The sequence below is a fragment of the Salmo salar genome, chromosome 14 (assembly GCF_965601325.2).
Source record: "Salmo salar chromosome 14, fSalSal1, whole genome shotgun sequence".
In the NCBI taxonomy this organism is placed as follows: domain Eukaryota; kingdom Metazoa; phylum Chordata; class Actinopteri; order Salmoniformes; family Salmonidae; genus Salmo; species Salmo salar.
The window spans coordinates 91,347,693-91,374,287 of record NC_138304.1 but is presented as its reverse complement, the minus strand read 5'-3'; the positions used below and the strand labels follow the sequence as shown (position 1 = coordinate 91,374,287).

General features: G+C 44.0%; 1 protein-coding gene across 2 annotated transcripts in view; it reads right to left on the bottom strand.

Moving 5' to 3' along the window:
* The window catches only part of LOC106570454 (VPS50 EARP/GARPII complex subunit), a 266,801-nt gene that overhangs the window by 98,798 nt on the left and 141,408 nt on the right, over positions 1-26,595 (bottom strand). For both annotated transcript variants that reach the window (XM_045694895.2, XM_045694896.2), the window contains exon 13: positions 21,429-21,561. In XM_045694895.2, coding sequence (XP_045550851.1) covers positions 21,429-21,561 — 133 coding nt within the window. The remainder of the gene's footprint in view (positions 1-21,428; positions 21,562-26,595) is intronic.

Sequence of the window (26,595 nt, the reverse complement as noted above, 5' to 3'; positions counted from 1 at the left end):
GTCATTGAGAGAACAGAGAAGTGACAAAGATTTTTTCGCAAACACCCTTACTGAATTTAAAAGTAATCCTTGAAGTAATCTGTTTTTCATAGGTATATGTAATCTGATTACAATATTTCGTTACTTTTTTGTAATCCCTTACATGTGACGGATTACATGTAATCCGTTACTCCCCAACTCTGATCATTACACAGGTGCACCTTGTGCTGGGGAAATAAAAGGCCACTCTAAAATGTGCAGTTGTGTCACACAACTCAGTGCCACAAATGTCTCAAGTGGAGAGAGCATGCAATTGGCATACAGACTGCAGGAATGTCCAACTGAGCTGTTGCCAGAGAATTGAATGTTCATTTCTCTACCATAAAATGCTTCCAACGTCGTTCTAGAGAATTTGGCGGTACATCCAACCGGCCTCAAAACCGCAGACCACGTGTAACCACGCCTGCCCAGGAACTCTACATCCAGCTGCTTCACCTATGGGATGGTCTGAGACCAGCCACCCGGACAGCAGATGAAACTGAGGAGTATTGGATCTGATTTTAATAACTGACATTTCAATATTCATAATAAATAGATAGTGGAAAACCTTGTTTTACTCCTCGACAGTATAATACTTTCAGAAGTAGCCATTATTTACTATTTTACACCTGGGGTTACTGAATTTAAGAGTAACATCTCCCACCCCCATCCTCGCAGCAGTAACAGTGTCATCTTTCCTTCTCCACCCCATTATACTAACCGTAATTTACAACCCCCACGCCAACAGTAATGTTGGCAGCCGTCCACATTAGCCATCATGCTACTGATGAGCCCCATTTCCATACCCTCCTCATTAGGCTCAGTGTTTCCTCTGTAGATGATGAGATGACAGGAACAGAACAGCGGGAAAGAGACATACGTTACAGCCATTGTCATGTCATTCAGACAGACACTAAAGAGGTCACAGCGCCTTTCTCTGCCAGCCAGCCTCGCCAGGCATCACATCAGAGAGAGAAGAAGAGCAGGAGAGAGGAGGAAAACTGGCTAAAACCTGAAGACTTCCTGTATATGAGCGTAGGGGAATGTTGCCTACCCTCTGCAGTCAATAACAAATAGCTGCAATTTATACGATTGAGAAGATTCCATTGAAGTAATACAATTCTTCTCGGTGACACCCGGTGAAGTTCTCTCCATTTCATCATTCCCTCCATATGAAATGACAGAGCCCAACAGTTCTGAGACAAGAAGCAACACATTGAGGAAACTCTGGATGAGACAGCAGAGATCAGTCTCAGGACTATCCCTCACACAGACGGAAAAGCAACACCTTACTCGATTTTACACAACGTATTGATGGCGACCTCCTGTTTGCATCCAAACAGTCCCAGGCTGTCGTCAGTCAACCCTGTATCAAATCAAATGTTATTTGTCACATGCGCCGAATACAACAGGTCTAGACCTTAGTGAATTGCTTACTTACAAGCCCTTAACCAACAATTATCAAGGAACCTACCAGGTGCAACCCTAAATCTGTAATCATGGGCACCGTCATAGATATCATCCTGACCAACTTGCCCTCTAAATACACCTCTGCTGTCTTCAACCAGGATCTCAGCGATCACTGCCTCATTGCCTGCGTGCGTAATGGGTCCACGGTCAAACGACCACCCCTCATCACTGTCAAATGCTCCCTAAAACACTTCAGCGAGCAGGCCTTTCTAATAGACCGGATATCCTGGAAGGATATTGACCTCATCCCATCAGTAGAGGATGCCTGGTTGCTCTTCAAAGTGCTTTCCTTTCTATCTTAAATAAGCATGCCCCATTCAAAAAAATGTAGAACTAAGAACAGATATAGCCCTTGGTTCACCCAAGACTTGACTGCCCTTGACCAGCACAAAAACATCCTGTGGCGTTCTGCATTAGCATCGAATAGCACCCACAATATGCAACTTTTCAGGGAAGTCAGAACCAATATACTCAATCAGTTTGGAAAGCTAAGGCTAGCTTTTTCAAACAGAAATTTTCTTCCTGTGGCAACTAATTCCAAAATGTTTTGGGACACTGTAAAGTCCATGGAGAATAAGAGCACCTCCTCCCAGGCTGCCCACTGCACTGAGGATAGGAAACACTGTCACCACCGATAAATCTACGATAATCGATAATTTCAAAAAGCATTTACTACGGCTGGCCATGCTTTCCACCTGGCTACCCCTACCCGACGAACATCTCAGCACCCTCTGCAGCACCCTCTGAAGCAACTTGCCCAAACCCAAAGCATGCCCAAAGTAAAATGCCTGCTACTCAGGCCCAAAAGCTAGAGTATGCATATAATTCGTCGATTTGGATAGAAAACACTCTGAAGTTTCTAAAACTGTTTGAATGATGTCTGAGTATAACAGAACTCATATGGCAGGCAAAAACCTGAGAAAAAATCCAACCAGGAAGTGGGAAATCTGAGGTTTGTAGTTTTTCAAGTGATTGTCTATCCAATATACAGTGTCTGTGGGGTCATATTGCACTTCCTAAGGCTTCCACTAGATGTCAACAGTCTTTAGAACGTTGTTTCAGGCTTCTACTGTGAAGGGGGAGAGAATAAGAGCTGATTGTATCAGGTGTCTGAAAAATTGGCATGAGCTCAATCATGCGCGTGGCGGTGAGAGCGAGCTGCCTTTCCTTTCAATTCTAAAGACAAAGGAATTGTCCGGTTGGAATATTATTGAAGATTTATGATAAAAACATCCTAAAGATTGATTCTATACATCGTTTGACATGTTTCTACGAACTGTAATGCAACTATTTTGACATTTCATCTGGACTAAACTCGCGCGCTTAGTGAATTTGAAGTGCTGGACTAAAACGCGCGAACAAGATGGAGGTATTTGGACATAAAGATGAATTTTATCAAACAAAACAAACATTTATTGTGGAACTGGGATTCCTGGGAGTGCATTCCGATGAAGATCAAAGGTAAGTGAATATTTATAATGCTATTTCTGACTTTTGTTGACTCCACAACATGGCGGATATCTGTATGGCTTGTTTTGGTGTCTGAGCGCTGTACTCAGATTATTGCAAAGTTTGCTTTCGCCGTAAAGCTTTTTTTGAAATCTGACACAGCGGTTGCATTGAGCAATTTAACTATAATTCTGTGCATAACACTTGTATCTTTTATCAAAGTTTATGATGAGTATTTCTGTAAATTTATGTGCTCATTCACCAGAAGTTTTGGAGGCAAAACATTTCACGCCAATGTAAAATGGGGTTTTTGGATATAAATATGAACTTTATCGAGCAAAACATACATGTATTGTGTAACATGAAGCCCTATGAGTGCCATCTGATGAAGATCATCAAAGGTTAGTGATTCATTTTAGCTGTATTTCTGGTTTTTGTGACCCCTCTTCTTGTTTGGAAAATGTCTGTGGTTTTTCTTATCCAGGTGCTGTCCTAACATAATCTAATGCTATGCTTTCGCCGTAAAGCCTTTTTGAACACTGTTCGGACACTGTGGTTGGATTAATGAGAAGTCTATCTAGCGTCCCACATTTCCTAGACAGGTTTTAATGTCTAATATGCTGTGTATTGATGTCTGAATGTCTAACACGGTGTGTATTGATATCGGCGTAGCTAATATGATGTGTATTGATGTCTGAATGTCTAACACGGTGTGTATTGATATCGGCGTAGCTAATATGATGTGTATTGATGTCTGCGAGTCTAATATGGTGTGTATTGATGTCTGTGTGTCTAATATGATGTGTATTGATATCGGCGTAGCTAATATGATGTGTATTGATGTCTGCGAGTCTAATATGGTGTGTATTGATGTCTGTGTGTCTAATATGGTGTGTATTGATGTCTGTGTGTCTAATATGATGTGTATTGATGTCTGTGTGTCTAATATGATGTGTATTGATGTCTGTGTGTCTAATATGATGTGTATTGATGTCTGTGTGTCTAGTATGATGTGTATTGATGTATTTGTGTTTAATATGATGTGTATTGATGTCTGCGTGTTTAATATGATGTGTATTGATGTCTACATGTTTAATATGTGTATTGATGTCTACATGTTTAATATGTGTATTGATGTCTACATGTTTAATATGTGTATTGATGTCTACATGTTTAATATGATTTGTATTGATGTCTGCGTGTTTAATATGATGTGTATTGATGTGAGTGCACATTAAGCAGTGAAGGATGAAGGTAACCTGTTGTAGAAATCACTGGCTGGCTACAGTACATCTCAAGGGGAACCATAAAACATGGGGTATTTGGAGAATAAACATTGAATTCCACTGAAAGAAAACGGTTGAGCTTGAGGTGACCTTTAAACTTCGTTGGAGGGGCCTGAGAGAGGCCCTACAGAGACCCTACAGCTCTGAAGGGCAATTTCGTCACAGAACCGCCGCAGTGGAAAAGCGCACCCAGACACACACACCATAACAGACACAGACATCAATACACACCATATCAGACACAGACATCAAATCAGACACAGCAAGCCGGGACAAATTAAGGAGAAAAAGACCTTGCCGGCATGAAGTTAATATCAACCTGAGCCAAGGTAACGCTGAAGTGGGTAAACTACACTTGTCTTTTTTTTGTACCAGCCACATAAGATGAAAACGGTAAACCACTACCATCCTCTGAGAGCACTTACATTAACCTTGAATAAAAAAGAGAAGAAAAACTCAAGATGTGACCTAGATGATGACCAGTGGTGGTTGGTGCCATTTAAGATGAGGGAGGACGATTATTTTGATTCAGCGTGGCATTATATTTCTATTACAGCATATTGGATGACAGTCATTCATATTCCATTCACCCAGCTCAATGTGACATCAATAGGCTTAGGCTACTACATGATACTTGAATTTTCCCTGTACAAATCATGAGGTTGCTACAACCTAGCCTACGAATGAAAGTAGGTGCACAGGTCGAGAGAATTCAATACCGTCTTGCACACTCTTGCCTGCATCTAGCTGATCTAGGGTGTTATCATTAGTCCAACAGTTGCAAACGAGTTTCAATTGGACAAATGTAGGTATGTTTATCCCCATTTCGTTCTGTTTGCTTCCGTTCAAGAAACGTTTTTCAACAGAATCGGCGGAATGAATACACCCCTGATCACACGCAAACACAGTTCACTTTCATAGCAGCCACAAAAATACCATGATCACTTTGCTCCTTGTATATACACTGCTCAAAAAAATAAAGGGAACACTTAAACAACACATCCTAGATCTGAATGAAATAAATAATCTTATTAAATACTTTATTCTTTACATAGTTGAATGTGCTGACAACAAAATCACACAAAAATAATCAATGGAAATCCAATTTATCAACCCATGGAGGTCTGGATTTGGAGTCACACTCAAAATTAAAGTGGAAAACCACACTACAGGCTGATCCAACTTTGATGTAATGTCCTTAAAACAAGTCAAAATGAGGCTCAGTAGTGTGTGTGGCCTCCACGTGCCTGTATGACCTCCCTACAACGCCTGGGCATGCTCCTGATGAGGTGACGGATGGTCTCCTGAGGGATCTCCTCCCAGACCTGGACTAAAGCATCCGCCAACTCCTGGACAGTCTGTGGTGCAACGTGGCGTTGGTGATGGAGCGAGACATGATGTCCCAGATGTGCTCAATTGGATTCAGGTCTGGGGAACGGGCGGGCCAGTCCATAGCATCAATGCCTTCCTCTTGCAGGAACTGCTGACACACTCCAGCCACATGAGGTCTAGCATTGTCTTGCATTAGGAGGAACCCAGGGCCAACTGCACCAGCATATGGTCTCACAAGGGGTCTGAGGATCTCATCTCAGTACCTAATGGCAATCAGGCTACCTCTGGCGAGCACATGGAGGTGCAGTTGGCTGTGCGGTGCGGCCCCCTAAAAAAATGCCACCCTACACCATGACTGACCCACCGCCAAACCGGTCATGCTGGAGGATGTTGCAGGCAGCAGAACGTTCTCCACAGCGTCTCCAGACTCTGTCACGTGCTCAGTGTGAACCTGCTTTCATCTGTGAAGAGCACAGGGCGCCAGTGGCGAATTTGCCAATCTTGGTGTTCTCTGGCAAATGCCAAACGTCCTGCACGGTGTTGGGCTGTAAGCACAACCCCCACCTGTGGACGTCGGGCCCTCATACCACCCTCATGGAGTCTGTTTCTGACCGTTTGAGCAGACACATGCACATTTGTGGCCTGCTGGAGGTCATTTTGCAGGGCTCTGGCAGTGCTCCTCCTGCTCCTCCTTGCACAAAGGCGGAGGTAGCGGTCCTGCTGCTGGGTTGTTGCCCTCCTACGACCTCCTCCACGTCTCCTGATGTACTGGCCTGTCTCCTGGTAGCGCCTCCATGCTCTGGACACTACGCTGACAGACACAGCAAACCTTCTTGCCACAGCTCGCATTGATGTGCCATCCTGGATGAGCTGCACTACCTGAGCCACTTGTGTGGGTTGTAGACTCCGTCTCATGCAACCACTAGAGTGAAAGCACCGCCAGCATTTAAAAGTGACCAAAACATCAGCCAGGAAGCATAGGAACTGAGAAGTGGTCTGTGGTCCCCACCTGCAGAACCACTCCTTTATTGGGGGTGTCTTGCTAATTGCCTATAATTTACACCTGTTGTCTATTCCATTTGCACAACAGCATGTGAAATTTATTGTCAATCAGTGTTGCTTCCTAAGTGGACAGTTTGATTTCACAGAAGTGTGATTGACTTGGAGTTACATTGTGTTGTTTAAGTGTTCCCTTTATTTTTTTGAGCAGTGTATATTTCCTTCTCGCAAATATCTATACACTCTCCTCCTCTCACCTTTTCCCTTCGCTTGTGGACTTCAGTGCACAACACATCAGCTGTCTGTGACCAGGCAAAAAAAAAACTTTACAAGCCAAACTTACATATCATGACCGCTAACCACTACACACAGCCTACATTGTTGTCATGTCATAGTCAACATAGCTACTAGAATTAACACGTTAGTAAACCCACTACAATCATGCAGTACAGTGTACAGTCAGAAAGCAGTTACACCGGCTGGGCCCGGTGGCAATAAATTAATAAAACCAAAAGCTTACCTTGACTTGGAAGAGTTCCAGTATTGGATAACGATAGCCAGCTAGCTAACATAGCATCCCTCTCTGTTTGAGCCGGGTGTTGAGTAGGCAAAACTGTCTGACTGCATTTTCTATCTAAGTGAAAGCAAAATATATATAATATATATATAGCTCTCACCGAATATAGCTCTCGCTCTTCTTTCTCCTTAATTTTGGAAGAAATGAATTTGTTCAAAACTGTTCAACTTTTGTCTTTCTCTCTTTGAATCAACTACTCACCACATTTTATGCACTGCAGTGCTAGCTAGCTGTAGCTTTCGGTATGATATTCATTCTCTGATCTTTTGATTGGGTGGACAACATGTCAGTTCATGCTGCAAGAGCTCTGACAGGTTGGAGGACGTCCTCCGGAAGTTGTCATAATTACTGTGTACGTCTACGGAAGCAGGTAACAACCATGAGCCTCCTAGGTTTTGTATTGAAGTCAATGTACCCAGAGGAGGACAGAAACTAGCTGAGACTGCTGTTTAGGCTACTGTAGACCATTGCAAAACAGTGTGTTTAAATCAATTATTTGGTGACGAATATGTTTAGTATAGTTTTATCTAAAAATGTTACCTTTTTTAATGTTACATTTATTTTTTTTATTTTTTTACATGAAATTTACTGAGGAGGATGGTCCTCCCCTTCCTCCTCTGTGGAGCCTCCACTAATAAAGACAGCAGTTGGAAAGGCTCGGTCTTTTGGAGTGACATCCCTACCTAATGAAACCTCTAGTTATAGAAAGTGGTACATATTCAGGGATGTGATACAGTTATGGAATATAATCCAGGGAATATGAAGCAGGGTATAAAAGGGGTTAGTTCTTACAGAAAAGGTGCTAACTGCCAGTCTGTATAATCTCCCAGACCATCCCAGAATAGAACATTGGGTTGTGTTCATTATGCCCCAAACGGAAGAAAACAGACAAACAGGGAGGGACTTAATGGATTTGTCCAATAAGTGTGCTCTACTGAACAAAACCCTGAAGTTAATCTCACCTGAACAATGATCGAGAACAATATGACATAACAGAAAAAATAAACAAGCTACTGGAAAACTCAGGTACTATAAACGGGTGCCCATTCGTGGCTAGTTTCACCTTGTGAGGGCTTTTGGCTCCACTTGACATTTTCCCACAAAACATTGTTATTTTTATCTGTCTTTGTGCAGACTGGAGCTTCATCCAGAGGACTTGGACAACTAGTCTTTTGACATGAACTGCTGTCAGAGTGTGGACAGAAGCTGACATCTGCACTGACCCATTCCAACTGGGAAGTTTAAAATCGGAAAGAGAGACTCTTCATTTGAAAATAATTAATCCGAAACTCTCCTTTTAATCCCCTTGATATGTATTATATCAATAATACTCCTTCCATTATTTAAATCAAATACACAATATTAACTATATTGCAGACCTGTTTAATACGATATAAGCTATGCATTTAACTAATATTTTGCCATCAAAACACTGAAGAGTGAGAGGCCTCCAATTTTCTAGGTGAACTGGATGTTTATATCAAACCTACTCTCCACATATCCTATTGACTGATTGTTAATGGAAAACTGTGCAGCATCAACACTGCAGCCATACTGACAGAAGTTCTGGAAGTGTCAAACTCAGAGGTGACGGTGAGACAGACAGCCAAATGACACAGAAGGCTATACAGACACTGTCTCCCAAGATGTAGTTCACTTTTTACACCCACCCATGACTCACACACACCCACCCACCCGCTCAGGTCAACCAAAATGGTGTCCAAAGCTCTGACAGAATTAGAGAAACATGGAGAAAGTCATTAGAACAGAGCCTAACAGAGCAGAAAATAACAGAAGCAGAGTAAAGCAGAAAAGACAACAGAGCAGAACAGAGCCAGACAGACGCAGGAAAGTGTCTTTGGACAGTGTTCATAATTCAGATGAGATGTTCGAGCTGTTTCTTAGATTTTACAGATATACTAATGACCATATTTATCTCAAATCAAAATATATTGGTCACACACGAGTGTTTAGCAGATGTTATTGCAGGTGTAGCAAAATGCTTGTGTTTCTAGCTCCAACAGTGCAGCAATATCTAACAATTTCACAACAATACATACAAATCTAAGTAAAGGAATGGAATTAAGAATATATAAATATTTGGACGAGCAATGTCAGAGCGGCAGAGACTAAGATACAGTAAAATAGAATACAGTATATACATATCAGATGTGTAGTGCAAAATATGTAAACATTAAAGTGGCCAGTGATTTCAAGTCTATGTACAGTGGGGGAAAAAAGTATTTGATCCTCTGCTGATTTTGTACGTTTCCCACTGACAAAGAAAGGATCAGTCTATAATTTTAATGGTAGGTTTATTTGAACAAATCCAGAAAAACGCATGTCAAAAATGTTATAAAAGGATTTGCATTTTAATGAGGGAAATAAGTATTTGACCCCTCTGCAAAACATGACTTAGTACTTGGTGGCAAAACCCTTGTTGGCAATCACAGAGGTCAGACGTTTCTTGTAGTTGGCCACCAGGTTTACACACATCTCAGGAGGGATTTTGTCCCACTCCTTTTGCAGATCTTCTCCAAGTCATTGTTTCGAGGCTGACGTTTGGCAACTCGAACCTTCAGCTCCCTCCACAGATTTTCTATGGGATTAAGGTCTGGAGACTGGCTAGGCCACTCCAGGACCTTAATGTGCTTCTTCTTGAGCCACTCCTTTGTGGCCTTGGCCGTGTGTTTTGGGTCATTGTCATGCTGGAATACCCATCCACGACCCATTTTCAATGCCCTGGCTGAGGGAAGGAGGTTCTCAACCAAGATTTGACAGTACATGGCCCCGTCAAATGATGCGGTGAAGTTGTCCTGTCCCCTTAGCAGAAAAACACCCCCAAAGCATAATGTTTCCACATCCATGTTTGATGGTGGAGATGGTGTTCTTGGGGTCATAGGCAGCATTCCTCCTCCTCCAAACACGGCGAGTTGAGTTGATGCCAAAGAGCTCCATTTTGGTCTCATCTGACCACAACACTTTCACCCAGTTGTCCTCTGAATCATTCAGATGTTCATTGGCAAACTTCAGACGGCATGTATATGTATTGTTGAGCAGGGGGACCTTGCAGGCGCTGCAGGATTTAAATCCTTCACGGCGTAGTGTGTTACCAATTGTTTTCTTGGTGACTATGGTCCCAGCTGCCTTGAGATCATTGACAAGATCCTCCCGTTTAGTTCTGGGCTGATTCCTCACCGTTCTCATGATCATTGCAACTCCACGAGGTGAGATCTTGCATGGAACCCCAGGCCGAGGGATATTGACAGTTCTTTTGTGTTTCTTCCATTTGCGAATAATCGCACCAAATGTTGTCACCTTCTCACCAAGCTGCTTGGCGATGGTCTTGTAGCCCATTCCAGCCTTGTGTAGGTCTACAATCTTGTCCCTGACATCCTTGGAGAGCTCTTTGGTCTTCGCCATGGTGGAGAGTTTGGAATCTGATTGATTGATTGCTTCTGTGGAGAGGTGTCTTTTATACAGGTAACAAGCTGCGGTTAGGAGCACTCCATTTAAGAGTGTGGTCATAATCTCAGCTCGTTACCTGTATAAAAGACACCTGGGAGCCAGAAATCTTTCTGATTGAGAGGGGGTCAAATACTTATTTCCCTCATTAAAATGCAAATCAATTTATAACATTTTTGACATGCGTTTTTCTGGATATTTTTGTTGTTATTCTGTCTCTCACTGTTCAAATAAACCTAACATTAAAATTATAGACTGATCCTTTCTTTATCAGTGGGCAAACGTACAAAATCAGCAGGGGATCAAATACTTTTCTCCCCCACTGTATACAGGGCAGCAGCCTCTAAGGTGCTAGTGATGGCTATTTAACAGTCTGATGGCCTTGAGATGGAAGCTGTTTTTCAGTCTCTCGGTCCCAGCTCTGACGCACCTGTGCTGACCTCGCCTTCTGGATGATAGCGGTGTGAACAGGCAGTGGCTCGGGTGGTTGTTGTCCTGGAGGGCAGGTAGTTTGCCCTAGGTGGTGCGTTGAGCAGACCGCACCACCCTCTGGAGAGCCCTCTTAACTAGAATACTAACATTTGGTGGGTGCTTATGTTTGGCCTATTTCAGACATGTACAAGTGTGTATTGATACGCATGTGTGAATTAGAAATGTGTTTCGGCATATCCCAACTCCCGAGACACCCTTGGAGGGTGGGGTGTTGTCATACTGATTTGTCACAACTCTGCTGAGAGTGAATTTTGCTGTTGTTATTATCATAATGCATTTCCAGCGCTGAGTGATGAAAGTAGGCAACTCTCTAACTGATCATGAATACAGATAGACACAATCAGTGTAAAGAGCATGTGATGTCAGACATATGACGGCTCATCATAGCTACTCATTTTAAATAATGCATTTCCTGATTTGTAAGATGAATCTCATAATTTGTCACATCTTGGTTTGTCTGATTGGAATTGTCACTTTGACTGGCCCGACAGTGTTCTAAAATCTATACCCCACCCCCCTTTAAAATGATCAGTACATAATCTGCGTCACTGCAGTTTGATTACCGACCTTTCCTACCTTTACTCTAATGACAACACGACAACTGCATGCTAGTTGCTAGGGATATACAATATGGGGCCTCCTGAGTGGCACGGCAGTCTATGGCACTGCATCGCAGTGCTAGAAGCGTCACTACAGATCCGGGTTCGATCCCGGTCTGTGTCGTAGCTGGCCGCGGCCGGGAGACAGCGCACAATTGGCCCAGCGTTGTCCGGGTTAGGGGAGGGTTTGGCCGCCCGGGATGTCCTTGTCCCATCGCGCTCTAGCGACTCCTGTGGCGGGCCAGGCGCATGCACGCTGACACACTGGTGCGGCTGGCTTTGTGTTAAGCGAGCAGTGTCAAGAAGCAGTGTGGCTTGGCAGGGTCGTGTTTCGGAGGACGCACGGCTCTCGACCTTTGCCTCTCCCGAGTCCGTACGGGAGTTGCAGCGATGGGACAAGACTAACTACCAATTGGATATCATAAAATTGGGGAGAAAAATGGGTAAAACATTTTTTTTTAAGGAATATACAATATATGTGGAGGTCCTGGGCTGAAGTGTTTACACGTGGTCTGCGGTTGTGAAGCTGGTTGGAAGTACTGCCAAATTCTCTAAAACGACGTGGAGGTGGCTTATGGTAGAGAAACGAACAATAAATTCTCTGGCAACAGTGGACATTCCTAGTGGACATTCCTGCAGTCAGCATTCCAATTGCAAGCCCACTCAAAACTTGAGACATCTGTGGCATTGTGTTGTGTGACAAAACTGTATATTTTAGAGTGGCCTTTTATTGTCCCCAGCAGAAGGTGCACCTGTATAATGATCATGCTGTTTAATCAGCTTCTTGATATGCCACACTTGTCGGGTGGATGGATTATCTTGACAAAGGAGAAATACTCACCGACAGGGATGTAAACGAATGTGTGGACAAAATATGAGAGAAATAAGCTTTTTGTGCGTATTAAACATTTCAGGGATCTTTTATTTCAGCTCATGAAACATGGGACCAACACTTTACTTGTGTTTATATTTTAGTTAAGTATTAAAAAAAATACTATTTTTTTACTGGACTGATGGCCTGCATCTGATGGTCAGGGGAGGGAGGGAGCAGCGGTGAGGTTGTCTCTCACCCGACTCACTGTCCCTCTCTCTGATGAGGGGAAACAATCTTCCAGCTGATGATGAAACTCAAGTCACACTGCATTATTTCTCCCTCATGCACCAATTCATGTTGTTACTCCAACGACCAGATAAAGTTAAATATTCCTCGATATTAAAAAAAGATAAGCTTGCGTTGTTATTATTAGCGGCTTATCGGAACACTTTGCTATAGTCATTCATTGCAGCTGCAGTAGATTTTATGGCTTATAAAAGTGTTGACCAATGTGTTGACAGTGCTGAATAACAACTTAAACATAAACGTACACTTAAAAACAGCAGCTCTTTGTTGTATTCATTGAGTCTCTCTCTAGTAAAGGTTTTACAAGTTTTGACATTCACAGTATCAGCTTTGCTGTGCGTTCAAGGCTTCTTTTTAGTTCCTGTGATGTAAAACACCTGGCAGGCTAAGAATGACCTGTCGGTGCATCCTAACCATGTCACAGAGAGGTGAACAAATTGCACAGTTATTTCTCCTGACTGGGCCAAGAACGACTGCATGAGTCACTGCCTGAGAGAAAGAATGGAAGGAAAGAAAGAATAGGAAAGCCCAGGCCCATTGTGACATCACAGTAGGAAATAGAGGAGGAAAGTGGTCTTTAACAAAGGAGTGAGAAGGGAGATGAGCTCGTCTGACTGGCTTGGAGAGGAGATTAGAGAAGAGGGGAGGGGGGGTCAGTCTGCTAAAGAAAGCGGAAGCTGAACACGGACTGTTAATGCTACTAATGGGAACAAGGGAGGGAGGAAAGAGGAGCCTGAGGAAGAGGATGATATGAAAGGACAAAGACTTAAATGGTGCTATAGAGTATTTCTAGGTTACTTTGTATCAAGACTGGGTCTCAGTTTGACACCAGCAAAATGTGAATTGAACTAGTAATTGAAATCATTCTAATGTTCTTCAGAAAATACCAGAAAGCAGTTTAGCTTGAACAAGGCAAGCCACAGACAGGAAAGAATCTGAGGAGTGATGAAACAGCACCCAGAGGGCTTTCATTGTGCTAACAGATATCCTCCCCCTGACGACGAAAGGAAGGATGCCAGAAAACAGCCGGCCAACGCCTCAAAAACTACATCACATAACTCCAAGACGTAGTTTCTCAAAGCAATAGAACGAGACAAGAGCCTTGAGAAACCCGGACGGTCTCCATTCATATCCTAGCCGGCCAAACCGTTATCTAAACCCCAATGTGAAAGTAATGAATTTCCGTAATTTCCTCTTTTGACCTGGCAATCGCATTCTGCCCTATCGTTGCGAGTGAAGATGATGTTGGAGTGTGAAAACACACTTTCCAAGCTGGTCACAGGCCAGGGAAAGCAATTTACCTGCTGACAGGCCTGGCAAATGAAGGAGAGAGAAGCTGCCTTAACAAAGATGGAGGAAAGTAGCAGAGGCAATGGAAGGCAATGGGAGGAGTAATTGTCAATTTCCGCACGGGGATTGCAGCATTATTCAATGTCCCAGACACACATAACTAGCCTAGGTACAATGTACAGTTGAAGTCGGAAGTTTACATACACTTAGGTTGGAGTCATTAAAACTTGTTTTTCAACCACTCCTGACTTTAGAAGCTTCTGATAGGCTAATTGACATAATTTGAGTCAATTTGAGGTGTACCTGTGGAATTATTTCAAGGCCTACCTTCAAACTCAGTGCCTCTTTGTTTGACATCATGGGGAAATCAAAAGAACTCAGCCAAGACCTCAGAAAAAAAAATGGTAGACCTCCACAAGTCTGGTTCATCCTTGGGAGCAATTTCAAAATGCCTGAAGGTACCACGTTCATCTGTACAAACGATAGTATGCAAGTATAAACACCATGGGACCACGCAGCAGTCATACCGCTCAGAAAGGAGACGCGTTCTGTCTCCTAGAGATGAACGTACTTTGGTGCGAAAAGTGCAAATCAATTCCAGAACAACAGCAAAGGACATTGTGAAGATGCTGGAGGAAACAGGTACAAAAGTATCCATATCCACAGTAAAACGAGTCCTATATTGACATGACCTGAAAGGCCGCTCAGCACGGAAGAAGCCACTGCATTTTGCATGTTAGTCATTTAGCAGACGATTAGCAGACGATCCAGAGCGACTTACAGTAGTGAATGCATACATTTCATTTATTTTTTATTTTTTTGTACTGCTCCAAAGCCACCATAAAAAAGCCAGACTACATTTTGCAACTGCACATGGGGACCAACATGGTACTTTTTGGAGAAATGTCCTCTGGTCTGATGAAAAAAAAAAATAGAACTGTTTGGCCATAATGACAATCATTATGTTTAGAGGAAAAAGGGGGAGGCTTGCAAGCCGAAGAACACCATCCCAATCGTGAAGCACGGGGGTGGCAGCATCATGTTATGGGGGTGCTTTGCTGCAGGAGGGACTGGTGCACTTCACAAAATAGATGGCATCACGAGGCAGGACAATTATGTGGATATATTGAAGCAACATCTCAAGACATCAGTCAGGAAGTTAAAGCTTGGTCGCAAATGGGTCTTCCAAATGGACAATGACCCCAAGCATACTTCCAAAGTTGTGGCAAAATGACTTAAGGACAACAAAGTCAAGGTATTGGAGTGGCCATCACAAAGTCCTGACCTCAATCTTATAGAAATGTTGTGGGCAGAACTGAAAAAGCGTGTGCGAGCAAGGAGGCCTATAAACCTGACTCAGTTACACCAGCTCTGTCAGGAGGAATGGGCTAAAATTCACCCAACTTATTGTGGGAAGCTTATGGAAGGATACCCAAAACATATGACTCAAGTTAAACAATTTAAAGGCATTGCTACCAAATACTAATTGAGTGTATGTAAATTTCTGACCCACTGGGAATGTGATGAAAAAAATAAAAGCTGAAGTAAATCACTCTACTATTATTCTGACATTTCACATTCTTAAAATAAAGTGGTGATCTTAACTGACCTAAGACAGGGAATTTTTACTAGGATTAAATGTCAGGAATTGTGAAAAACAATTTGGCTAAGGTGTATGTAAACTTCCGACTTCAACTGTAGATGAAAATGCCTAAATGATCAGAAGGAACTGGTGTGGCTACATATGAATGATGTCATGTTAAGCTAACTATGGAGTGTCCATTTCTCTTGGACTGAATCAAGAAAGACAGTAGTCCAAGTTAGACTGTAGTATATCATATTGGCACACCCAAGACATTACACTAAATAACAGGAGATGTTAAGAGAAATGTCATGCTCCTATGAGATCATAAGTCAATCAAAACGATTGTCAAAAAACTCAACTTATTCACAAACAGCAAACGAACGTTACTACTTAATCCATCTTGAGGCGAAGCTGTACACGTGGGAAGGCAAATATCATGGCCAACATCTTCCCCCCTCTGTCCTGGATTGGTTGTATGTTTAATGTGGCTGTTCCAAAGCGAACAGTCAATACGAGGGGCTCCAGTCCATGCTGTGAGCTTGTAACCGATCCACCGACCACGGCCATTTATCCTCTCACCACCTAGGACCTGTCCCAGCTGATTGAACATCACAGTGGGTGAGCTACATGTTTGGCTGATAATTCAATTTGGAAAGGTGGGAGGGAACCCTTCGCCCGTATCATTCCAGAAACAACTTCCCTTTATTGAGTGGTGACATTAATTACTGATACATCATGGTGACAGGTTCACTACGTCAGCTGTGGTGGCCCTCAGTAGGTGTTTCAGTCTGCATCCCAAATAGCACCCTATTCCCTATATAGTGCAGTACTTTGCTTTGACCAGGGTCCTGGTAGTGCACTATATAGGGAATAGGGTGCCATTTGGGACGCATCTGCAGTGTTGCAGCAGCCAGCCACGGACCGTTTCATTATTTTTCCAATGACAGAGGAGCCTGGCGGTCCTGCGGGGCACCTGGTAGAACGTGTGGGGTCCCAGGACACAACGCCTGTCTGACAAATGAAGATCAGCATGTAAATCTCTCCTCTTAAGGCTTTGGTATACGCACACACAAACAGAGATGCACGACCACCTATAAGCACACCGAACACACACACACGCTCTCTCTCGCTCACACTCACCAAGCACACAGACTAAACATGCACACTAAACACGCACACCCTTTACATCATATAAAAAGGTAAAGCTGGTGCAGAGTGAGGTCACCTTCACTTAGAGGGCAGTAAAGTAGATGAAAGCCAATCACACCCACTCTCGATGTGATGGCCCTGCCCCCCTTACAACTAAATGGAACATGTCCTTTCACCTCGCAGAACAGCGGGATATGCTTAGCTACGGTTTGGAAGCTGGAAGGGTACGTCTCTAATGCTACCATATTCCCAATATATTGCACAACTTTTGACCACATAGTGCACTATACAGGGAAGAGTGTGCCATTTGTGACTGTCATCAACGATTTAGGGGATAAGGGCATCACTGTGGTCCTACTCGTCACCGTACATTTGGTTAATCAAGCTAATGGTACTGAAGGGGGAAATTGAACTCCCTTTCCACTGAGAAAGAACAAGTTCTGGATTTGATCCAAAGCTACTGTTTAGTCTTTGAAAAGGCAAACAAATACAATTTACCAAATGAAAACAACTCCATTGAGCTACCTTGAAACCAACACTCCCCTGGAAGAGAGTAACTCTACTCAACGTGAAACCTGAAACTTTATCGCTATGGAAACAGAGCCACCAGTTGTGTTTACTAAGCTTGGATACAAAAGGAATGTGACATTAGTGATGACACAAGCTGGAGTTGTCTTGTTAATCCCAACATAAACCCGTCTTGGACTGCCTCTGTGGTTTCAAATGATCTAGCTACTAGCTCTCTCTGGCTTATAGTTACAGTTGAAGTCGGAAGTTTACATACACCTTAGCCAAATACATTTAAACTCAGCATTTCACAATTCCTGACATTTAATCCTAGTACAAATTCCCTGTCTTAGGTCACATAGAATCATCACTTTATTTTAAGAATGTGAAATGTCAGAATAATAGTAGAGAGAATGATTTATTTCAACTTTTATTTATTTCATCACATTCCCAGTGGGTCAGAAGTTTACATACACTCAATTAGTAATTGGTAGCATTGCCTTTAAATTGTTTAACTTGGGTCAAATGTTTCAGGAAGCCTTCCACAAGCTTCCCACAATAAGTTGGGTGAATTTTGGCCCATTCCTCCTGACAGAGCTGGTGAACTGAGTCAGGTTTGTAGGCCTCCTTGCTCGCACACACTTTTTCAGTTCTGTCCACAATTTTTAAATGGGATTGAGGTCAGGGCTTTGTGATGGCAACCAATACCTTGACTTTGTTGTCCTTAAGCCATTTTGCCACAACTTTGGAAGTATGCTTGGGGTCATTGTCCATTTGGAAGACCCATTTGCGACCAAGCTTTAACTTCCTGACTGATGTCTTGAAATGTTGCTTCAATATATCCACATAATTGTCCTGCCTCGTGATGCCATCTATTTTGTGACGTGCACCAGTCCCTCCTGCAGCAAAGCACCCCCACAACATGATGCTGCCACCCCCGTGCTTCACGGTTGGGATGGTGTTCTTCGGCTTGCAAGCCTCCCCCTTTTTCCTCCAAACATAACGATTGCCATTATGGCCAAACAGTTATATGTTTTTTCCCCCATCAGACCAGAGGACATTTCTCTAAAAAGTACGATCTTTGTCCCCATGTGCAGTTGAAAACCGTATTCTGGCTTTTTTATGGCGGTTTTGGAGCAGTGGCTTCTTCCGTGCTGAGCAGCCTTTCAGGTCATGTCGATATATAGGACTCGTTTTGCTGTGGATATAGATACTTTTGTACCTGTTTCCTCCAGCATCTTCCCAATGTCCTTTGCTGTTGTTCTGAGATTGATTTGCACTTTTCGCACCAAAGTACGTTCATCTCTAGGAGACAGAACACGTCTCCTTCCTGAGCGGTATGACGGCTGCGTGGTCCCATGGTGTTTATACTTGCGTACTATTGTTTGTACAGATGAACGTGGTACCTTCAGGCGTTTGGAAATTGCTCCCAAGGATGAACCAGACTTGTGGAGGTCTACAATTATTTTTCTGAGGTCTTGGCTGATTTCTTTTGACGTTCCCATGATGTCAAGCAAAGAGGCACTGAGTTTGAAGGTAGGCCTTGAAATACATCCACAGGTACACCTCCAATTGACTAAAATTATGTCAATTAGCCTATCAGAAGCTTCTAAAGCCATGACATTTTCTGGAATTTTCTAAGCCGTTTAAAGGCACAGTCAACTTAGTGTATGTAAACTTCTGACCCACTGGAATTGTGATACAGTGAATAGTAAGTTAAATAATCTGTCTGTAAACAATTGTTGGAAAAATAACTTGCGTCATGCACAAAGTAGATGTGGAGTGATTGAAAAATTAGTTTTAATGACTGCAACCTTAGTGTATGCAAACTTCCGAATTCAACTGTATATAGAGTCAGGGCTGAAAGTACATTTAATTTGTTCTTACATATAGAATCCCTATTAATTCAATAGGATCTCTGTGAGCATGGTCGTAAAGAATTGTCATTTAACTGTAAAAATGGTTTTCCTTTTATTGCCGGCATAAACACAGCCAGTCATGATGTTTGAACCAGTCTGATTGTCAAACACTTCACTTGAAAAAGGCTCCATTACTAGGCTACCCATGCACATTCATCCACAACATACTCACAACATACTCACACTACTACCAGCCTCCAAACAGTGGTAACAGTACATTCAGCCCTGTATAGAATAGTGCTGCTGCCCCAGCAGATAGACCAGTAGCTTAGCTACCTCATCATAACATCTCTAACTACCTGTGAGATTTACTGTGGCGTGTTTTGGAGACCGTAGCAGTGTTGCACTTGGTAACCTTGTTTCAATTGTGACGGGGGAAATAAGAGGTTCCCAGAAAAGCAGATCAACACAACATGCATCATTCATTCGATATAATCTGATTATCACGTAAGCAATGTGTCATCCCTCTTGGCTGTACTGAAACATCCTAAATGCAAGAAATAACTCCTCACAGAGGGGTGAGCACTGAGGGACATTAGGGTGTCTACATGTAATTAGGAAAAAGGAATCAGTCATTTCCTATTGAAGGTCAATAAACAAACATCAATCAAAACGGTGCTTATACCGAAATGAACATGATCATGGAATGGAAATTAAGACTCAGTGTTAAATATCAGTTTGTCTCCATTGCTTACCGTATGGATTATTTTAACTGATTCAACTAATCATTAGAATGAATCATTAGATTGTAATGTTTGGACAAGACGTCTTTGGAGAGGGCTCAGTGACTTAGCCAGCGACGTGCCTTCAGGCCTGGTCGGCTCAATGACATTCTACATGGACAGCCTGAGAGAGGGACAGCCACTGAAGTAACACTAGAAAATAAATTCCACTTGACTATCAACAGTGGCGATCTACCTCAATTATCCATACTAGCAAGCCAATGTGGGCTGTGCAAATGTGGTGCTGCGCATTCACAACCACTTTCGTTATATGGGCGGGGTAGACAACGGGGCAGTAGCTCACCTCCAAGTGCAAATGCAATACTTAGAAGAAGTCCATCAATCTCTGGGCTTAACTCTGTGGGGCCTCAAAGAAAGTCAACCCCCCCTTTGTTTTTGCTGAATCAGCTTAAATTGATTTAGGGGCTGCTGATAAAAAGAGCCAGCAGCATGGAAGGAACACTACAACAGCCCTACCGCTGGTTTCTAAGAACTTCTAGAGGACGAGGGGGAGTAAACGCCTGGAGAAACACAAGGTGAACTGACCTGAGGGCAGCTGAAGAAGGGTTTATTACCATACGGGATGTTTAAGGGGCTGTAGGTGCATTAAGCATAAGGGAATCAGGGCTATAAAAGTTTGCCTGAATGAAAGGGGAGGGGACAGTGCTATGCTGCATTGAAGGGGAGGGGGTATTGGTGGGGCATGCTTACAGTACCTGTAGCGGCCTCCTCCTCTTCCGCTTTAGGTGGAGGGGATAGGAATCAGGGCTTTAGAAATAAGAGAGGTTACCTTGGATGACCGATGATGCATAAGGGTTTTAGTGGTCAGTTGCCTTTATTAAAGGGGAGGGGACAGTGCTTCGGGGTGCTGAATTAAAGGGAAGGGCAGTGGTGTAAAGTAATTAAGTAAAAATACTTGAAAGTATTACTTAAGTAGTTTTTGGAGGTATCTATACTTTATTATTTATACATTCTTAAAGAAAATAATGTACTTTTTATTCCATACAGTTTCCCTTACACCCAAAAGTACTCGTTACATTTTGAATGCCTTAGCAGGACAATAAAATGGTCTAATTCCCACACTTCTAAAGAGAACATCCCTGGTCATCCCTACTGCCTCTGATCTGTTAGACTCACTAAACACATGCTTCGTTTCTAAATGATGTGTTGGAGTGTGCCCCTTGCTATCTATAAATAAAGAAAGAAAATGGTGCCATCTGGTTTGCTTAATATAAGGAATTTGAAATAATTTATACTTTTACTTTTGATACTTAAGTATATTTAAAACCAAATACTTTCAGACTTTTACTCAAGTAGGATTTTACTAGGTGACTTTCACTTCCGTCATTTGCTATTAAGGCATCTTTACTCAAGTATGACAATTGGGAACTTTTTCCACCACTAAGGTAGGACATATTGAGGGGATAGATATTGGTGTGACAAGCATACCTGTGGTGGGTGGGGCCTCCTCCTTGTCTTGCTCCTCATGCCACTGCATGGTCCGGTGGTAGCTGAGCATCACCTCCCACAATGCCTTGCACAGGTCGCTCAGGCAGGGGACGTAGCTGTCTTGAGTGATGTGCTGTGGACCAGACGGGAGAGACACAAATTTAAGAGAGTGAGACACAGACAGATAAAGATAAAGACAGACAGAGAGCTTGCCAGAGGGACAGACAGACCGAGAGGGACAGACCGAGGGGGACAGACAGAGAGAGAGGGACAGAGAGAGAGAGAGGGACAGATGGACAGGGACAGAGGGACAGACATACGGGGACAGGCGGACAGAGGAACAGAGGGAGGGACAGAGAGACAGACAGACAGAAAGGAACAGACAGACAGAGACAGAGGGACAGACAGACGGGGACAGGCGGACAGAGGAACAGAGGGAGGGACAGAGAGACAGACAGACAGAAAGGAACAGACAGACAGAGACAGAGGGACAGACAGACGCACAGAGGGACAGACAGGGGAACAGAGGGAGGGACAGTGAGGCAGAGAGCGAGACAAAGAGACAGACAGGGATAGACAGACACGGACGGACAGACAGACAGAGGGACAGACAGAGGGACAGAGAGGGAGAGACAGATGCGAGGGACAGACAGAGAGGGACAGACGCGAGGGACAGACAGAGAGGGACAGACGCGAGGGACAGACAGAGGGACAGAGGGAGAGAGGGAAGGACATACAGACAGAGAAGGACATACAGACAGAGAAGGACGTACAGAGAAGGACAGACAGACGGGGACAGACAGAGGGGGACAGACAGACAGAGGGAGGGACAGAAAGACAGACAGAAAGGAACAGACAGACAGACAGACGGACAGATGGACAGAGGGGGACAGAGAGGGGGACAAACCGAGGGACAGACAGGGAAATAGAGAGGGACAGACAGACGCACAGAGGGACAGACAGGGGAACAGAAGGAGGGACAGTGAGGCAGAGAGCGAGACAGACAGACAGACAGACAAAGAGGCACAGACAGACAGACGGACAGAGGGACAGACAGACAGAGGGACAGACAGACAGAGGGACAGACAGAGGGACAGACAGAGGGACAGACAGAGGGAGAGACAGAGGGACAGACAGAGGGACAGACAGAGAAAGACAGAGGCGAGGGACAGAGAGACAGGGACAAACAGACAGGGACAGACAGAGAGACAGGGACAGACAGAGAGACAGGGACAGACACACAGAGGAACAGGGACAGACACACAGAGGGACAGACACACAGAGGGACAGACAGAGAGAGACAGAGGCGAGGGACAGACAGAGAGGGGCAGACGCGAGGAACAGACAGAGGGACAGAGGGAGAGAGGGAAGGACATACAGACAGAGAAGGACATACAGAGAAGGACAGACAGACGGGGACAGACAGAGGGGGACAGACAGACAGAGGGAGGGACAGAAAGACAGACAGAAAGGAACAGACAGACAGACGGACAGAGGGGGACAGAGAGGGGGACAAACCGAGGGACAGACAGGGAAATAGAGAGGGACAGACAGACGCACAGAGGGACAGACAGGGGAACAGAAGGAGGGACAGTGAGGCAGAGAGCGAGACAGACAGACAGACAGACAGACAAAGAGGGACAGACAGACAGACGGACAGAGGGACAGACGGACAGACAGAGGGACAGACAGAGGGACAGACAGAGGGACAGACAGAGGGACAGACAGAGGGACAGACAGAGAAAGACAGAGGCGAGGGACAGAGAGACAGGGACAAACAGACAGGGACAGACAGAGAGACAGGGACAGACAGAGAGACAGGGACAGACAGAGAGACAGGGACAGACACACAGAGGGACAGACAGAGAGAGACAGAGGCGAGGGACAGACAGAGACAGACAGACAGACAGACAGACAGACAGACAGACAGACAGACAGACAGACAGACAGACAGACAGACAGACAGACAGACAGACAGACAGACAGAGAGACAGGGACAGAGAGACAGGGACAGACAGACAGGGACAGACAGACACAGACAGACAGGGACAGACAGACAGGGACAGACACACAGAGGGACAGCGAGAGAGAGACAGACAGAGGGACAGACAGGGACAGACGGAAAGACATAGGAACAGAGAGAGACAGAGAGGGACAGACAGACAGACAGACAGACAGACAAAGAGGGACAGACAGAGGGACAGACAGAGGGACAGACAGAGAAAGACAGAAAGACAGAGGCGAGGGACAGAGAGACAGGGACAGACAGAGAGACAGGGACAGACAGAGAGACAGGGACAGACAGAGAGACAGGGACAGACAGAGAGACAGGGACACACACAGAGGGACAGACACACAGAGGGACAGACACACAGAGGGACAGACACACAGAGGGACAGACACACAGAGGCGAGGGACAGACAGACAGACAGACAGACAGACGGACAGACAGACAGACGGACAGACAGACAGACGGACAGACAGACAGAGAGACAGAGGGACAGACAGAGAGACAGGGACAGACAGACAGACAGGGACAGACAGACAAGATAGACAGGGACAGATAGACAGAGAGACAGGGACAGACAGAAAGGGACAGACAGACAGAGACAGGGACAGACAGACAGGGACAGACACACAGAGGGACAGCGAGAGAGAGACAGACAGAGGGACAGACAGACAGAGGGACAGACGGAAAGACATAGGAACAGAGAGAGACAGACAGACAGACAGACAGACAGACAGACAGACAGACAGACAGACAGACAGACAGACAGACAGACAGACAGACAGACAGGCAGAGGGACAGACAGGCAGATGGACAGACAGAGGGACAGACAGAGGGACAGACAGTTAGATACACTTCCTGTGTTTTTTTCCCTGTGAGGTCACGGTGAAGAAATGATGTGGTGTTACAGGAAGGCCAGACGTCCATCATCAGTCCAGCACCTAAAGATACGTATTTCCACCACCATTACTCTGGAGCTGTTTCTGAACACTGGATTTGGAGTGGAGACTAAGTGTGGGTGTGAGTGAGGAGGACGAACAGTCCCTCTAAAAGTAAATAGCCACTCCATTCTACTTCTACAGTCCAAATAACAGTATTTAAAAAGCATTTTGGCAGAAATATATTGATGTCCGGCAGAAACACTCCTATTCTCTGTCCATACTGTTAAGCCGGAGTTCAAGGTTACATTCCAAATGGTTCCCTATCCACTATAGGCCCTGATCAAAAGTAATGCACTATATAGGGAATGAGGTGCCATTTGGGACACAGCCTTCTAGGTGTCATTCAAAGACTCACATTCTGAAGAAATCTCATCTCAGTGTCCAGAGACGGACTTCCTTTAAATCAGTCAATAACATCATGAACACATCTCAATAAAGACAACGACGGAACAGCTGACTGTCGTGGCAGAAGATAAAATGGGGATGGGGCTGTATGTGTTGCGGTACGGCTGATACCAGCAAGACAGACGCTGATCTTCAAACGGTCTTGCAGCCAGAGAGACAGAACAGTGACTGACCCACAGACACAAACAGTTCACTAATGAGCCTGAAACCATTACAACGACCACAATGTCTAACACTAATGAATTCCCTGTGTCTGACTGACTGAACGTAAACAAAAACGACATTTCCATAAATGTATGTCTATTGCACATAGACCTTTATTAGGCCCTTCAAAACATTCCCCGCCTCTTGTGGGACATTTTCAGGCACAACACAATGCTAGTACTTTACACATTGGCCTATGTAAATGGTGTGGAGGGATGGAGAGCCTGCAGTTATAATAGCGCATATCAAATTATTGTCGATTATATACACTACCAGTCAAAACGTTTGGACACACCTACTCATTCAAGGGTTTTTCGTTATTTTTACTATTTTCTACATTGTAGAATAATAGTGAAGACATCAAAACTATGAAAAAACACATATGGAATCATGTAGTAACCAAAAAAGTGCTAAACAAAATCTAAATATATTTTATATTTGAGATTCTTCAAAGTAGCCACCCTTTGCCCTGATGACAGCTTTGCTCACTCTTGGCATTCTCTCAACCAGCTTCATGAGGTAGTCACCTGGAATGCATTTCAATTAACAGGTGTGCCTTGTTAAAAGTTAATTTGTGGAATTTATTTTCTTATTAACGCGTTTGAGCCCAAAAAAATAACAAAAAATATGTATTTTTTTTTAACTAGGCAAGTCATTTAGGAACAAATTCTTATTTACAATGACGGCCTAGGAACAGTGGGTTAACTGGTTCAGGGGCAGAATGACAGATTTTTACCTTGTCAGCTCGGGGATTCGATCTAGCAACCTTTCGGTTACTGTGCAGTCGCAAAAACCATCAAGCGCTATGATGAAACTGGCTCTCATGAGGACCACCACAAGAAAGCAAGACCCAGAGTTACCTCTGCTGCAGAGGATAAGTTCATTAGAGTTACCAGCCTCAGAAATTGCAGCCCAAATAAATGCGTTCAAGTAACAGACACATCTCAACATCAACTGTTCAGAGGAGACTGTGAATCAGGCCTTCATGGTCTAATTGCTGCAAAGAAACCAAAGGACACCAATAATAAGAAGAGACTTGCTTGGGCCAAGAAACACGAGCAATGGACATCTGTCCTTTGGTTTGAGTCCAAATAGTAAAGATAAAGAAAAACCCTTGAATGAGTAGGTGTGTCCAAACAGTTGACTGGTGCTGTATATATTATACAGAAGTCATGATGACAGTTGGAGCATTTTTGGGGTTTCTCAACTTCATTCAAGACAGGTAAAAATATAAAAAACAGCACTCTATGGAAAGGGCAAATGGATTTGGCCAACCTCCACAGACTCCAGCATCGTTTAACTCTCTACGGCTGGCGTTAGAGGCATGCCCTGTCAAACCCAGCGGTGCACAGAACTCTGAGGTACATACCTCATGGCCTGACACAGACCAAGGGCATTTCTAGAGACATGGTTTTCAACACCATCAGAGACTAAAGATTCATCATTGCATTCTGAAAAGGTTCTGGAGACAGCAGAGCTTGTTCTCACCGGAAGCCCAGATGCCATTTGTTTTAAACATAGCACGTGTGTGCGTGCAAGCGCCTATGCGCGTGCGTGTGTGTGTGTGTGGAGAGAGAGACCTGTTCCCTCTACCAAGCAGGTGTAAATT